Source organism: Lacerta agilis, chromosome 13 (assembly GCF_009819535.1).
Source record: "Lacerta agilis isolate rLacAgi1 chromosome 13, rLacAgi1.pri, whole genome shotgun sequence".
Classification (NCBI taxonomy): Eukaryota; Metazoa; Chordata; class Lepidosauria; order Squamata; family Lacertidae; genus Lacerta; species Lacerta agilis.
The window spans coordinates 43,825,590-43,842,752 of NC_046324.1; the positions used below are offsets into that span (position 1 = coordinate 43,825,590).

At 47.0% G+C, this 17,163-nt stretch overlaps 1 protein-coding gene across 2 annotated transcripts in view; it reads left to right on the plus strand.

The window, feature by feature from the left end:
- The window catches only part of MYH11 (myosin heavy chain 11), an 85,842-nt gene extending 69,453 nt beyond the window's left edge, over positions 1–16,389 (plus strand). For both annotated transcript variants that reach the window (XM_033166682.1, XM_033166683.1), the window contains 11 exons: positions 255–503; positions 1,540–1,752; positions 1,983–2,195; positions 3,167–3,328; positions 4,789–4,917; positions 6,302–6,390; positions 7,157–7,280; positions 10,438–10,646; positions 11,525–11,633; positions 12,590–12,762; positions 16,242–16,389. In XM_033166682.1, coding sequence (XP_033022573.1) covers positions 255–503; positions 1,540–1,752; positions 1,983–2,195; positions 3,167–3,328; positions 4,789–4,917; positions 6,302–6,390; positions 7,157–7,280; positions 10,438–10,646; positions 11,525–11,633; positions 12,590–12,762; positions 16,242–16,389 — 1,818 coding nt within the window. The remainder of the gene's footprint in view (positions 1–254; positions 504–1,539; positions 1,753–1,982; positions 2,196–3,166; positions 3,329–4,788; positions 4,918–6,301; positions 6,391–7,156; positions 7,281–10,437; positions 10,647–11,524; positions 11,634–12,589; positions 12,763–16,241) is intronic.
- The last annotated feature ends 774 nt before the right edge of the window (positions 16,390–17,163 follow it).

The window sequence follows — 17,163 nt, forward strand, 5'->3', positions numbered from 1 at the left end:
ATGGGAGCCCAGTGATCAGGGATGATGGGAATTGTAGTCCCAACAACTTCTGGAGAGCCACAACTTCCCCATCTTTGTTAGAAACCCCAAACAAAGGCCCAATAGGAGGGAGCTGGGTGGGTGACATGGACCCATCTCTACATTCCCACAATACTGTTGGATCAGCTGATTCGCGGGGTAGGTGCTTGCACCTGCGTTGGTTGGGGCGCTGGCTGCCTCAAGGGCTTACCTTTCTCTCAACCCCCAACCTGCAGCTCTCCGACTCCAAGCGGAAGCTCCAGGAGTACGTCAGCACCATCGAGGGCATGGAGGAAGGGAAGAAGAAGCTGCAGAAGGAAATCGAAGGCCTGACGCAGCAGTTCGAGGAGAAAGCAGCTTCGTACGACAAACTGGAAAAAACAAAGAACCGGCTTCAGCAGGAGCTGGACGACCTGGTGGTTGACTTGGACAACCAGCGCCAGATGGTCTCCAACTTGGAGAAGAAGCAGAAGAAGTTCGACCAGGCAAGAGCCCAGCTCCCTGCATGCTCTCTTTCTAGGCTGTCCACTGTGCCCAGCATGACCGAAACATTAATAGGATTGGGTTGCCATTGGAGTGGCCCTTATCCAGCAATAACCTTTCCCACGGCAAACTCCCTCCCATGTTGCTCACTCACAAACAGGTCCTGTTTAGGAAAGGGACACCTGTGATGTTAATTAAATGCTTCTTCCTCGCAGCTTTCGTTTCCTTTATTGCTTACTGAAGTTTTGCACAGCACTTAATTGTTTGAGATTTCAGAGTTGCCTACGTGCAGAAATGCAGCTGTCTATCTCCAAGCAATTAAGCAATTAGCTAGTTGGCAGAAAGCCCAGATCTGCTCTCTCTCAGACCCTTAGCAACGACCTGTGATTGGTCAATGAGTTCCTGATAAGGTGAGCTCTGTGTGAGAGCTGTGTGGTTAGTGTGTGGAGCAGAGAAAGTGGTCAGTGTAGAGAGAGAGAGAGACAGAGAGGAAAGATTTTATGTTTTGTTTCTTTTGTTTTGTAAAGTCTGAAAATAGTAACTTATGGATGCTAGTTGCTTCAATCAATAAATACTGTATATAGTTATCCAGTGAGTTGCTGAGTTCCTGCGTTGAGCTGTCTAGTCAATTTCACAACAGCCAGAAGCTTCCAGAAAAGTCTGCGTCTAACTCTGCGGTGTCCAGGAATACGTTATACTCCTGACACTAAATCTTAAGATTAATATAGTGCTATCTTAGCCAGCAATGCCTGTTCCTAAGACAAGAAACCCTTCCATGTTATTCACTTGACAAATAGGTCCTGTTTAGGAAATCCCCCCTGCAATGTTAATTAAATGCTTCCTCCTTGCAGCTTTCCTTTATTGCTTCCTGTCCAGTGCAGCTTGGGCTTTGATGATGATTTCCTCCTTTATATTACCCCTTAAGCAGTCAGCTTCTCTGAGCCGTTTTGCTGTTGGAAACCCCCCTCTTGCCACTGATTCGAAGCGATGGCCTCCTTGCCGAGACCCGAAGCTCACCAGCATCTTGTTCCTTGGCAGATGCTAGCAGAGGAGAAGACCATCTCTTCCAAATACGCCGAAGAAAGAGACCGCGCGGAGGCTGAAGCTCGGGAGAAGGAGACGAAGGCTCTGTCGCTTTCCCGGGCTCTGGAGGAGGCCCTGGAAGCAAAGGAGGAACTTGAGCGAACCAACAAGCTGTTGAAAGCGGAGATGGAAGATCTCGTGAGCTCCAAAGATGACGTCGGCAAGAACGTAAGTTCCCTCGAAGGGTCTCCTGATCCAATTCGTTTACATGCAAGCTGTTGTTTTGCCAGTTGATTGTCGGTTTGCAGCGACTTTTCTTTCCAAGTGAGCCCAGCAATCACATATTCAGGTTTTGCTTCAGCCTTATTTATTTATTCATTCATTCACCGCTGGTGAGTTTCCCTCCCTCAATCCTCTCTAGTCACTCAGCCTGCCTTTTCGCCTCCTCCTCCGAACAGGTCCATGACCTGGAGAAATCCAAACGGGCGCTGGAGCAGCAGGTGGAAGAGATGAAGACCCAGTTGGAGGAGCTGGAGGACGAGCTCCAGGCGACGGAGGACGCAAAGCTGAGGCTGGAGGTGAACATGCAAGCACTGAAAGGACAGTTCGAAAGAGACCTGCAAGCCAGGGATGAGCAGAACGAAGAGAAGAGGAGGCAGTTGCAGAAGCAGGTATGAGCTTCCATTTCACCTCCTATCTTCTTGTAGCTTCAGAGAGTAAGGAGACCTTTCCCCCACAGGGCCTGGAGTGTTCTAGAACAGCCTTCCTCAACCTTGTGCCCTCCAGCTGTTTTGGACCACAGCTGGAGGGCACCAGCTTGAGGATGGCCAGCATAGAATCTAGGCGTTGGGCTGTCCAATACCTAAACACGCCTCCTCCATTTGATGGCTGGAAGATATGCGAACATGAATGGCTTCTGACAGCTACTACCTACTGAGCAGAACTCAATATGGATGTGTGTGTGGACAGGGGAGGACAACATAGTTCTTCAGCATGGACTTAACCAGCAAAACGAACAGGTGGCTGCAGTTTTGCAGCTCCGGTGAACTGCTTTTTAAAAAACTGTTTCCATCCAAGCTCAGCATTATAAAAGCCGCTTAAATGTTAAGATATTTGGGGCCTGCCTGTGCTCATTTCCTCTTCCCTCCCCATACTTGTTTCCTTTTGTGTCATCTCCTTTATCAGATGTAGACCTGAGGGCAAGGACCATGTTATTTTCTCTTGATGTGTAAAACTGCTTGTGAGCTTTTCTGGCTAAAGAGCATGTTATAAATGCTTCTGAAAGAAAGAACGAACGAACGAATGAATGAATGAACTTAGCTGGACAGCAACTACAACCCAAAGGCCTTTGGGGGAAACCTAATCGCTCACAACCACCTCTCCATTGTACAGCTCTTAAATAAATAGATATTCCCGAAAAATAGTTGAAGAATAGGACCTTGTCAAAGACTGCCCCCGCTCTCTCCCCCTAGCATGTTTACCGTTTGAGAAAGTGCTGTGAGCAGTCCACAAATTTAGCCGCTAGTCACTGAGCAATGCCTTTCACAGAATCGTAGAGTTGGAAGGGACCCCGAGGGTCATCTAGTCCAACCCGCTGCGCACGTCTGAACCTTTTCCCAATTGCTTCCCTGCTGCTACTTAGCTCCATGAGATGGAAGTGGAACTGGAAGACGAGCGCAAGCAACGGGGCTTGGCCGCCGCCTCCAAGAAGAAGCTGGAGGTGGACATCAAGGACATGGAGGGCCAGCTGGACTTCGCCAACAAGTCCCGGGACGAAGCCATCAAGCAGCTGCGGAAGCTCCAGGTCAGGGCAACCCACTTGCTTTCACCCAGGAGGGTTGGGCATCTGCCAGGAGCCCAAAGGACAAGAGCCTCCTAGATCCACTGCAGTGAGGCGAGAGAGACTCTCTGAGGCGGGTGGGCGGGTGGAGGGTGTCTTGAGAGCCAGTGTCGTGCAGTGGTTAAGAGCAGTAGACTTGTAATCTGGTGAACCGGGTTCGTGTCTCCGCTCCTCCACATGCAGCTGCTGGGTGACCTTGGGCTAGTCACACTTCTTGGAAGTCTCTCAGCCCCACTCACCTCACAGAGTGTTTGTTGTGGGGGAGGAAGGGAAAGGAGAATGTTAGCCGCTTTGAGACTCCTTCGGGTAGTGATAAAGCGGGATATCAAATCCAAACTCTTCTTCTTCTTCTTGCCCAAGGGACCTCCAAACCCAGTGAGATGGATAATTTCAGTTCGGTTCGCCTTTAAAATCAAGCATGTCTAATTCTTGCTTTCTGAAACGATCCATGGACCGAAACGGAGCCACCCTATTAAATTCTCATTTCTCCAATTTTTTGCAATGCACTTCTTCAGCCAAGTAATGTGTGCCACAAATGCATGTGCTAGGATGAAGTGTGCATCAAAACGCACATATTAGTAGAAATAATATACGGTCGTACCTTGGAAGTCGAATGGAATCCGTTCCAGAAGTCCGTTTGACTTCCAAAACGTTTGGAAACTAATGCACGGCTTCTGGTAGCAATCGGAAGCTGTGCCGGACGTTCAGCTTCCGAAAATCGTTCAAAAACCGGAACACTCACTTCTGGGTTTCGATTGTTCGGGAGGCAAGGCGTTCGGAATCTGAGGTACAACAGTACTAAAGGAGTGTTATATTAGGAGAGATCCCTTTGCGAAAAATTTGTAGATCTGGAGGGGAAATAGCACACAAATGCATATTTTAAAAGAAATTGTATCCAAAATGGTGGATTTTCATGAGGACTTTTTTTTTAAAAAATGCATATTTAATAAAATAATAATAATAATAATAATAATAATAATAATAATAATAATAATAATAATAATTAATTTATTCCCCAGCCACTCTGGGCAGCTTCCAACAGAATGTTAAAATACAATAATCTATTAAACATTAAAAGCTTCCCTAAACAGGGCTGCCTTCAGGTGTCTCCTAAAAGTCTGGTAGTTGGTTTTCTCTATGACATCTGGTGGGAGAGTGTTCCACAGGGCGGGTGCCACTACCGAGAAGGCCCTCTGTCTGTTTGTGCAGAAACTGAGAGAACTGGATAGATCGGTGTGATCCCTACTCAACACCGCACATCCTATTATAAACCATTATCATGCCCTAGTCACCTTTTTCTTAAACTTCAGACTCTTTTCTTTGATCCTTGAAACATCCCATCAGGTGGAGGGCGATGCTGAGAAAGATTTGAACCTGAATGCGGATGAGGCTCCATCCTAAATCAGTTTCTTACTTTCACCCAGGCTCAGATGAAGGACTTCCAGCGTGAACTGGACGATGCCCGGGCTGCCCGGGAAGAAGTATTTGCAACAGCCCGAGAAAACGAGAAGAAAGCCAAAAATCTGGAGGCTGAGCTGATGCAGGTTCAAGAGGTAAATTGGAGAATCTGGGTCCTGGCTAGCCCTCAAGCGATGGTGTAGTTCAGCGTCTGCCCAAGGCAGGGGTCAGCAACCTTTTTCAGCCGTGGGTCGGTCCACTATCCCTCAGACCGTGTAGTGGGCTGGACTATATATTTTTTTGGGGGGGGGATGAATGAATTCCTATGCCCCACAAATAACCCAGAGATGCATTTTAAATAAAAGCACACATTCTACTCATGTAAAAACACAGATTCCCGAACCGTCCGCAGGCTGCATTAAGAAGGCAATTGGGCCGCATCCGGCCCACGGGCCTTAGGTTGCCTACGCCCTGGCCCAAGGGCTACAGTTAAGGGTGGTTTACTCTCAAAACACGGGGTGTATCCAATGTAGCGCTGCTAAGTTAAAGGCCCTTTAAACTTGCACTTGTGGAAGGGAAAACACAAGTGCATTACCGAAGGTCAGTGCTGTCAAGTATCCCGTTTTCCCTGGGAATCTCCCTTATTTCAAGCAGTTTCCCGCTGCTATCCCTTATTTTTTATATCCCTTTAATTTCCCATTTTTTCAAAGGAAGCAGCTCCTCTCCCTCCCCCTGCTGGCCAGGGACTGGGAAGACCTCGCCTCCTTGCAGCCTCAAAGCAAGCGGGAGCCATTTCCTGCGCTTACAGGCGTCGTAGCCCACGGGCAGCGTTTCCAAAATACAGTAAGCCTACTGCGCGCGTTCACACCAGTGCCGCCCACTTTTGCTTCTGGCTCCGCCCACCACTGCCATGTGATTGTCCCCAGGATAGGTGAGGCTGCTGATCCCTTATTTTCAAATCCGAAACTTGACAGCTATGCCGAAGGTTGTGCAACAGATTGCAAAACAGGAACCAGCAGACTTCCACTAACACAAGCGTTGCACTTTATTTCTCCGTTGCAAACGTTTAAGCACTGCCATCCACTAGTAGATGGGGCCCTTGCGCTAGTGGGCAGAGAACATTTGATGCGGCCCAAGGAACTGTGTTTCATGTGTTCAGCCAGAGTTCACCACATGTAAAAAAAACACAAAACTCAAGTTATGAGGACAACCATTTGTTACACGTGTGACCTCTCCTGCTCCAAGGAACAGGGGAGCCCTTGTTCAGCCAGGGAATTTGTGACCCGTACCACAATAAAAAGCCACTCCTGGTTTCTGTCCCCCGCCAGGTGTTCTTTTTCAACAACCTAATCTAAGGTGGGTATAATTTATTTTAGTTTTTGCTATTGCTAGTTGCTATTTGCAAGTTGGAAGCTCTTGCCGATCTACTGCAAATCTCCCAGAGGTCTATGAGTAGATCTAACTTCCGCCCAGCCTTGGATCTAGAGTGGCTGTGTTTGTTTTGTCGAGTGAGGGGCTCAATTTTGCCTCCTTTGGCAGGATTTGGCAGCTGCGGAACGGGCACGGAAACAAGCCGAGCAGGAGAAGGACGATCTGGCTGAAGAGCTGGCAAGTACTGCTACTGGGAGGTAAGAGTTCCCGGCCGGGATTCGGAGGCTACTAGAACCATTTGCCCAATTCCACTCACTGCTGCTATTTTGTCCAAACAAACAAGAAGTATAAAAGGTGCCTTACACAGTACCTTCTCCAAAGATGATGATGATGATGATACCCTGCTCATTTGACTGGGTTTTTGTCATCCTCTTTTTGGGGATGAAAAGTTGGTGTCAAAATTTCAAAGAAATGAAAATTAAATAGAGGACTTGGTGCATCTTTTGGCTGGCACAGGAGTTTCCCCTTCTCTCTGGGAGCTTCCGATAAGAATTAACAAGCTTCTGACAGGTTTATAGTCCGTTTTATTTACAACAACATACAGAGAGCAGCATTGGGCCACCCTCCACAAGGATATCAGTTGTTCACTCTGAATTCCCTTCCGCAGCAAGAAGCGCACCCACATCCAGCTCTCCCTCCCCTGTGCTTCCGTTGTTTCTTAACCCTTTCAGACCTCAGAGTTCGAGGGGAGGGGGGGAATTCCCCGCCGCTCTCGAATGAAGTGTCTCTCAAACGCTCCCTCCCTCCTGGTTGCCTAGCTGCTATCTCAAAGCTGTCCAACTCTTCCCCTGACTGTGCGGTCTGCCTCTGAATCGGCTGCTGGGAACACTGAAGGAAGGGGGGGGCGAATTCTCCCCTCTCTATTAGAGACTGCTCTGTCTGTGTCTGCATTCCCCCATCTTTGGAGTCAGAGCAGTCTCTGGCATCCGATTCTGACCAGCCCCTGACATCGTATGATTGTAGGACCAGCCTCCAGGATGAGAAGAGGCGCCTTGAAGCAAGGATCTCCCAGCTAGAGGAGGAGCTGGAAGAGGAGCAGAGCAACATGGAAGCTATGAGCGACCGCTTCCGCAAGGCTGTCCAGCAGGTACGTTGCAGACACCTTGATTTCTGCAAGGAGGATGGGAGTTGCAAGTAAAGCAAAAAATAATTTTGCATGCTATTCGCAGCTCCTTCAAATGAGAAATAGAAGAGATTCCCCACTCAGCAACTTCCCAAACCAAAATGCAGCTATCCTTCAAAATCCACGCTTCTCTCCAAATTTTGCAGTGCATTTCTCCAACCAAAATAATGCATACTATAATAAAGCACATAGGAGAGGAAAGCGTGCACAAAAATGTGCGGATTGTTGAAAATGACGTACCAAAAAATGTCTTAAAATATAATCTATAGACATTTATTTAATTTGTTTTTTAAATATTTTATTTGTTGAATATAAGAACAACATATAATCAAATACAAGCAATCAAAGACAGTTTTCCCCTACCCCCCCCAAAAAAACCAGCCCCAACTTACATCCAGGTAATTACATTAGTAATGTAATCAACTGAAAAAATATTTCTACAGTTGCTGGTTTAAAAAGTATCATTCCACATGCTCCCATGTGTTATAGGTGGTTTAAATGCATGTTCTTCCTTTGATGCATATGTAATAAAGGAGGACCACGTTATGTAAAAATTATGTAGTTTCTCACGTTGTTTTCTTTCACGTACCCTTTCTGTTAACTTTTCCATCAAAATTAATTCCCAGACATAAGCATACCGAACTTCATATAGGTTCACGTTTAATGTCCTCCAGTGTCTAGCAACAGCAAGACGTGCTGCAGTAATAAGATGCACAATTAAGACTTTGTCTCTTAAGATTTTGTGCTTCATCTGCAAATAGAGAAAGCAATGCTATTTTGGGATCTAAATTGATCGATTGAGATGTAATTTGTTCCATTTCCTGAAATATTTTTAACCAGAAGTTTTTAATCAATGGGCATTTCCACCACATGTGTATAAATGTTCCTTCATTCCCACAATTTCTCCAGCAATGTGGAGAAATATTTTTGTGGGATGCAAGTATCACCTGTGGGTTTGCTTTAAGGTGTTTTCTCTTATTCGGGCAGAAACAGCTCAAAAGGGCGCTTTATGCCACATTCCTTCCCACAAACCATCACCCATTTCTTCTCCCATCTAGTCTTCAACATGGAGGGCTTTGAGGTTGAGAAATTTACAATCGCTATATAGATTAAAGCAATTAGACCTTTACCTCTTGGGTCTGTGGCATATAAAATGTTTTCAAATGCAGTTGGTGACTTTGTCCCTTGTTTGCGGATTTCTGTGCTACTTATAAAATGGATGACTTGATGGATTACTATCCAATTGCGGGAAAAGTTTTGAACCATTTCTTGTAGTATTAATCCAGACGACGGGGTGTTTTCTTTGTAAAAGCCTTTAAGCCAAAACAGGCCCACATTTTTATTTATTTCATTTGTGAACTGCTTCCCATGAAGCATCCCAAAAACGATTTCACAACTCAATAAAAAAAACATACATATGAATATTGCAATCATATACAGGTGAAACTTGAAAAATTAGAATATCGTGGAAAAGTTCATTTATGTAAGCAATTGTTTTCATTAGCTACTGGAGTTTAATATATGAGATAGACTCATGACATGCAAAGCGAGATACGTCAAGCCTTTGCTTGTTATAATTGTGATGATTATGGCGTACAGCTGATGAAAACCCCAAAGTTGAGATTGTTAATTTGGGGTTCTCATCAGCTGTACGCCATAATCATCACAATTATAACAAATAAAGGCTGGACATATCTCGCTTTGCATGTCATGAGTCTATCTCATATTAGTTTCACCTTTTAAGTTGAATTACTGAAAGAAATGAACCTTTCCCCACGATATTCTAATTTTTCGAGTTTCACCTGTAGACAGTTAAAAGCTGGAACGTGTCCAGAAGAGGGCAACCAAAATGGTCAAAGGCCTGGAAACGATGCCTTATGAGGAACGGCTTAGGGAGCTGGGTATGTTTAGCCTGGAGAAGAGAAGGTTAAGGGGTGATATGATAGCCATGTTCAAATATATCAAAGGATGTCATATAGAGGAGGGAGAAAGGTTGTTTTCTGCTGCTCCAGAGAAGCGGACACGGGGCAATGGATTCAAACTACAAGAAAGAAGATTCCACCTAAACATTAGGAAGAACTTCCTGACAGTGAGAGCTGTTCGGCAGTGGAATTTGCTGCCAAGGAGTGTGGTGGAGTCTCCTTCTTTGGAGGTCTTTAAGCGGAGGCTTGACAGCCATCTGTCAGGAATGCTTTGATGGTGTTTCCTGCTTGGCAGGGGGTTGGACTGGATGGCCCTTGTGGTCTCTTCCAACTCTATGATTCTATGATTATGTAGTTCAAACCCAATACAGGCATACCGTTTTGTTGTGCTTTGCTTTATTGCACCCCACAGATATTGCTCCTTGTGAGGATGCGGGTTAACAGGCTATAGTATAGCGCAGACATAACTTTGATTATGCACTGGGAAACAAAAAAAGAATTATGCAACTCGCTTTATTGCAACGGTCTGGAACTGGACTCACAGTGATCTCCCAGGGTATGCCTGTATGCGCACCAACTGGGGTTAATGATATAAGGGAGGCCCCCTGAATATTTGTAAGCATTTTGGTGTGTGCACTTACCCCAATGCATGCAGTTTTGCTCACTTGCTTGCAAAAACAGGTGTGTTTGGACAAAGGCACGCAAAGATTGCTAGGGAATTTCATGCGGTCTCTTATGAAAAAAGAGAAAGCAACCTGATTTTGGAAATGGAGCAAAAGATTGGGAAAATGGGAAACTGAGTTCTCATCTGCACGATACATTTAAAGCGGAATCATACTACTTTAAGCAACCAGTTTCCCCTCTAGGAATCCTGGGAGATGTAGTTTTTTTTTTAAAGGGTGCTGAGAGTTGTTAGGAGGCCCCTATATTCCCCTCACAGAGTTACAGTTCTCAGACAATCCCTTTTCCCTGGGAAGTTCGGGAACTGTAGCTCTGGGTCTCCTCATGGCTCTCAGTACCGTCAACAAACTACAGTTCCCAGGGTTCTTTGGTGGCTGCTTAAAGTGGTGTGACACTGCTTGAAATGTTTGGCGCAGACGGGGCCAGAGAGCAACTGTACAGGACAGGCGTGGCCACCCCGAATCAGTCTTGTTTTCCCTGCCCCGCTTTGATTGATCTTCCCCATCGATTGGTTCCAGTCGGAACAGGTGAACAACGAGCTGGCCTCCGAGCGCACAGCGGCGCAGAAGAACGAGAGCGCCCGGCAGCAGCTGGAGAGGCAGAACAAGGAGCTGAAGTCCAAACTGCAGGAGATGGAGGGAGCAGTCAAATCCAAGTTCAAGGCCACGATCACAGCCCTGGAAGCCAAGATCGGGCAGCTGGAAGAACAGCTGGAACAGGAATCTAGGTACTGGCAGCTGGGGGTTATCCACGTGCTTCAGAAAGAAGGACGTCTGTGGGATTCTGCATCCCAAATCCCGTCCCAGAGCACATGCTCAAAGAGAATAGGCTCAGCCACATATTGGAGAATACAGGTTTCTGGGCTGTTTCTGGACACAAGCAGCCGAGGTTAGTCAGATGCCAGTTCACATCAGCCCCAGCCAGCTTGGCCCAGTACTCCGGGATGAGGGGAGTTGTAGTCTAGCTAAAACTAGGCTCCCCCTTCCCTGTTGTAGAGGGACAAAAGTTCCCAGCAGATTGCTGACAGGAGGTGTGTGTGCTGGAATTTGGATGTAAATATGTCATAATATGTTACCGCTCAGCAGGTGTGTTTGTGAATGTCTGAATGAAATTTAAAAGACACAGTTCTATGCAAATATAAGCAGCGTGCTTTTAAACAACACGAACTGCTTTAACTTCTGGGAAATACTTTTGAACGGTTTTATAAATATATCCAAAATGGTTAAAAAAAGAAATTCTTTGTGCATTACCATATATGTGTGCACACACATACATAAACATACTTTGTGGGGGTTTTCCACCATTTATTATTATTTTAAAAAAAATATTCCTGCAGGAGTGCGAATTGTGGTGTGCCTTTCCCCCTTTTCCTTTTAGGCATTATTGGGAGGGCTCATTTGCAGAATCAGTTACTGATATTGCAGAAAAATCCAAAGCAATTTCATCCCTAATGGAAGCCAAAAAGATTTTAACTGCATTTTCTGCCCTTGAATCCTGCTCAGTTTCCCTCTGACTCCCTTCCCACGTGTGCATCTTCCCAGCCACAACTTTCCTCCATGGGGACTAGTACCTTTAACCTTCCCGTTCAATTCCGTTGCTCCACAGAGAAAAGCAAACAGCAACAAAGACCCTCCGCCAGAAAGACAAGAAGCTCAAGGAAGTCCTGCTGCAGGTTGAGGATGAGAGGAAGCAAGCAGAACAGTACAAAGACCAGGTGTGTCGATGTGTCAGGTGGCATGGGCTAGCTGAGAAGTCAAACTGGAAGGCGGTGTGGGAAGAGGGCTTGATCTGAAGGATTTGCTGGAAGGTTGAAAGGGAAAAATACCATATTTTTCCAAATCTAATGCGCATCTCAATTTTTTTTCTAATTTTTTTGGAAAATTTAGTTTTTCAGGCTTTAAAATTTTACAATAGATTATCCAACAACCACCATAAAAACAACATTCCAAAGAATCTCCTGAACTTCCCTCCTCCACTTTGTGGGTCCTTATAAATTAACCTTTTCCTCCTGCATCTCAATTTCCAAGCGCATCTCAATTTTCAAAACCCTGAAACAAACAAACAAACAAAAAGCGTTTTCTGGCAAGTGTAAATGCACCCTAATTTTCATTTACAGGTGGGTAGCAGTGTTGGTCTGCCATAGTCAAAACAAAATAAAAATTTTCATGACGTAATTAGGCCCAAAAAGGTGCACGTTACATTAGAGTAAATATGATGATGATAATAATTAATGTTATTATTTGTACCCTACCCGACTGTGTGGCCCCAGCCACTCTGGGCAGCTTCCAGCAGAATACAAAAACACGGCAAAATACCAACCCTTAAAAAACTTCCTGATACAGGGCTGCTTTCATATGTCTTCTGAAAGTCATATAGTTATTTATCTGTTTAACGTCTGACGGGAGGGCGTTCCACAGGGCGGGCGCCACCACCGAGAAGGCCCTTTGCCTGGTTCCCAGTAACCTCACTTCTCCCAGTGAGGGAGCCGCCAGAAGTCCCTCGGAGCTGGACCTCAGCATCGGGGCTGAACGATGGGGGTGGAGATGCTCCTTCAGGTATATAGGGCTTCAGGTATACAGGAAAGCTTGAGCACCCAGAAGGCTGGCCGAGGGCGCCACAAACTCTGGGCTTCCATCCCACACCCTCCTTGCCTTGCTGTCTTCCTTTTAGGCTGACAAGGCCAACTCTCGCGTCAAGCAGCTGAAAAGGCAGCTGGAGGAGGCCGAGGAGGAGTCCCAGCGCATCAACGCAAACCGCAGGAAGCTGCAGCGGGAGCTGGACGAAGCCACCGAAAGCAACGAGGCCATGGGGCGGGAGGTGACCGCCTTGAAGAGCAAACTCAGGTGAGTGCTTCCTTCCACAACCTCCTCCCGTTTGCAGTAGCACCATAGAGCAGAGGGTAAGAAGAGGAGTTTGGATTTGATATCCCGTTTTATCACTACCCGAAGGAGTCCCAAAGCGGCTAACATTCTCCTTTCCCCTCCTCCCCCCACAACAAACACTCTGTGAGGTGAGTGGGGCTGAGAGACTTCAGAGAAGTGTGACTAGCCCAAGGTCACCCAGCAGCTGCATGTGGAGGAGCAGAGACGCGAACCCGGTTCACCAGATTACAAGTCTATCACTCTTAACCACTACACCACCATGGAGAATGCACCATTGACATACACCCCCCCCCCAAGGTTGCCCATGTGGGAACGCGGCCCTCTGCCGGAAAAAGGTCCTGCCTCTCTGATGGGTGTTGACTGTGGGGTATGAAGTGGAATCGCCCACTTATAGTGTTTGTCAACTCCCATTTGTGTGCTCTGTTCCCTGCCCACAGATGGAGCCTGGCACATATGAGAGAGCTGGCCCATAAGGCTCAGTTAGGATGCCATAGCTGCCACAGCCTGCAGCTGTGCACCAGTGTGGTGTAGTGGTTAAGAGCGGTAGACTCCGGGGTTGTGGTGCTCATCTCGCTTTACTGGCTGAGGGAGCTGGCGTACAGCTTCCGGGTCATGTGGACAGCATGACTAAGCCGCTTCTGGCGAAACCAGAGCAGTGCACGGAAACGCCGTTTACCTTTCCGCCGGAGCGGTACCCATTTATCTACTTGCACTTTGACGTGCTTTCGAACTGCTAGGAGCAGGGACCGAGCAACGGGAGCTCACCCCGTCATGGGGACTCAAACCGCCAACCACCTGATCGGCAAGCCCTAGGCTCCATGGTTTCAACCACGAGGCCCAAACTAGATTCCTAATAAGGCTAATTAGGCCTGTGGACCAGAGGCTCCGACTGCTGTTCCGGCATAGCATGAACAGAGTGATTTTTTTTAAAGAAACAAAAACAAAAACCAGTGACTTGAAAATAACCCTTCCTGCAAACAGATGTTGAGTGTCTCCTTCAGCTAACTGCTTGGGATGCCTTCTCTCTCTTTCAGAGGGAACCCAGAACCTTCGCAGTGACTGAGCAGGTACCATGCCTTCATCTTTGCAGTCCCCTTGTGTTTTGTAAAAAAAATCAAATCAAATCAAACAAATCAAATCCCAGTCCCCCAGCTTCTTTTCTTTTTGTCCCCAATAAAACCCATGTGAGATTTCTGCAAACTCTGAAGGCTTGGATATCTAGATGTCAATGTCTTGTAGCAAAAGAGACAAATATTACAGATTTTTTTTTTTGCTTTGTTGCCTACTTCCCTTCTTTCGTGAACATCTGCAAATCTGTGCTCCGTTTCACAAAATGCCAGTCTGGCCTAGCCTTCCTTCCCTACTTTCTCCTCTCTCAGACGATCACGTTTAACGCTTGCCGCCTTTGCAAAACCACAAGCGCCAGCCATCTTCCGGGTGTGAGGAGAGTGGCACACTGCATTCCAGGCAACAGTCACGTATTGCGATGCCAGAGCTTCCTGCCTCTGGGCTCCCTTTCTGTAGGAATTTGGTTGCCTGAGAATCTGGGGGTGCAGTACAGGTGAAACTCGAAAAATTAGAATATCATGGAAAGGTTCATTTCTTTCAGTAATTCAACTTAAAAGGTGAAACTAATATAGGAGATAGACTCATGACATGCAAAGCAAGATAAGTCAAGCCTTTATTTGTTATCATTGTGATGATTGTGGTGTACAGCTGATGAGAACCCCAAATTAACAATTTCAACTTTGGGGTTTTCATCAGCTGTACGCCATAATCATCACAATCATAACAAACAAAGGCTTGACATACCTCGCTTTGCATGTCATGAGTCTATCTCATATATTAAACTCCAGTAGCTAATGAAAACAATTGCTTACATAAATGGACTTTTCCATGATATTCTGATTTTTCAAGTTTCACCTGTACTGTTAACCGACCACCGTGTGCATTCACTTGGCACCAAAACAAAACGCACTGCCCCGCCTTAAAGACTAGAAACTCGCCGCTGAGTTCTGTGTCACCTGCACCCTTTCTGCACAGAAAACGGTGAAGCGCTGAGCTAGGGATATGCACACCCCCAACCACAGCTAGGGACCTTCCTAGCAGTATTGATCCGCTCAATTGCTCAGTGCTGGAACTTGCTCAGGTGCGCCGAGCTCCTTCCGATGCCAATCACTGACGGACAGCCCGGGAAAACCGCTTGCATTCTGTAATATTTGTAGACTCTCTTTTTGCAAGGAAACATGTCATGCTTTGCTTAGCTGTCTGGTCCCCGTCCTCTTCCTCTTCCCGATAGGCACAGGGGTGTGGACACGACCATTCATTCGCACCCATACCCCCCTTCCTGTATATATTGCAGGGATGGGACAAAACGTAACCGAAATGATCAGGGCATTGGAAAACTTGCCCCAACCTAAGAACAGGCTTGCCCCAACCTAAGAACATTTGGGGTCTTGTAGGTTGGTTTTTTTTTTGCAGTGGGGGGAAGTTGACAAAGGGGTGACTCAGTGGAGGTTTTGAAGAATGAGGAGTATCTGGGAGAAAGCAGATGAAAGAGCAATGCTAGGAAAGCGTGGGTCAGCTAAATTAAACCGGCTTGCGGTAGATTCACGTAACGCATAATGAATTTATGGAACTGTCTGCTGCAAGATGGCAGAATTGGAGGGTGGGGGGGGGTCCCTTCCAAACCCCTGCAATGCAGGAATCTTAACTTGAGCATCAATGACAAACGGCCGTCCAACCGCTGCTTAAAACCCCACCTCGAGATGTTGGGGGTCAGCTTTGTTTTGAAGCTGAGAAAGGTTAGGCAAGTCTCTGGAGTCAGAGGTGGTGGCCTGCCACCAGAAAGCGAAGGTATAGTCTTGCCTTCAGCCCCAGCCCCACCCCATTCCCGGCTTCGCCTAGTCATCTGGCACCATCGCTCCAAGCAGAAAGTTGCTAGACCTCATGGTCTTGTATATAACGTTCTTTACCTGCATTGCTGCAGCCCACCTGTCTGTGTCAGAATAAAAGTTGAGCACGTAGCCCCACACCTGATCCAAGAACGATGCTTTTTTAATCCTGTTCGCAGCCAACCAACTAACCCTCCACCCCCCCAGGGAGCAGAACGACCTAGTGGGTAGAGCTGCCTTGCAAATTACAGCCTGCTAAAAGCAGGGGTTGCCAACTTTTTTGTGGTGCACTTGCAAACCGGGGCGGGGGGAGACACACCATCACAGACTGCTGCTTTCAAGAATCCTTACAGTGGGGGGGGGGGGGGAGAGAAGGGCATCCTTGCAGACATATTGTTCGCGCACGGCCATGTTGGCAACCCCTGGCTTATACCTCCAACCTTTCCCTGCTTCTAAGGGCCAGGGGTGGTGGAAAAGTTCAACGAGCTGCTGGATTCCCATTTCTTCCTCCCTCTTTTTTTCTTCCCCGCTTTCCTTTAACCGCAGGCGTGGAAACGAGCCGTCCTCCTTCGGCCCCTCGCGCCGATCTGGGGGTGGCGGCGGCGGCCGGCGTGTGATCGAAAACGCCGAAGGTTCGGAGGATGAAGCAGACGCCCGGGATGGGGATTTCAACGGAACGAAAGCCAGTGAATAATAACGATTTTTTTTTAAAAAAAAATGTTTTAAAAGACACGCTTGCTGATTTTAACTCTGCACCAAAAAGGGGGGGGGGTATAAAGAGAGGACACCTCCCTCGAGGCCTTGATGAGAGCACAGCTGCCTTTTACTCCAATGTACACACCAACCCTCCTAGCTGTTGCAGAATTGCTGTTCTTTTGCCCGCTGCCAGGCACCATCCCAGAGCGAATGTACTTCACCGAGGGACTAATGCAACAGGGTGGGGTGACCGAAAACGTCCCCCCCTTTATTATAGAACAACAGCAAGACAAAAAATCTATTGGGCCTCTGGCCTCTTTCCTAATCTCGCTGCCCACTTCCTTCTTCCCCTTGGTCAAGTTTCTGGTACTGTTTCCCCCACTCAGATTGTGCACCCCCCCTTTTCCAGCTCCCTCCACCCAGTTCACAAGATCAAAGTGCCTTTCTTCATCACTTTTTTTGGGGGGGTGGGGGGGTGGGAGGAATGAAGAGTACTAAAAATAAACTGTTATTGTTCTAGATGAATTCTGTGCTTAAATACACACTAATAAAGGTTTATAAAATCACTGGGGCTGCTCTCGAGTTTTGTCAGCCAGGTGTGAGCAGAGGGAAAGGGCAGGAAACTTTAGCCCGCCTGCAAAGAGGACTAGAAACTTGCTCCGTTTTAAAACAGTCACAGGAAACCTCATGGGGCAAGCGTGCTCCCAATATGGAATCCACTTCTGACTGGTGTTTATTTGGGTGTGCTTCTGACAGCGCAGTGTTGCCTACT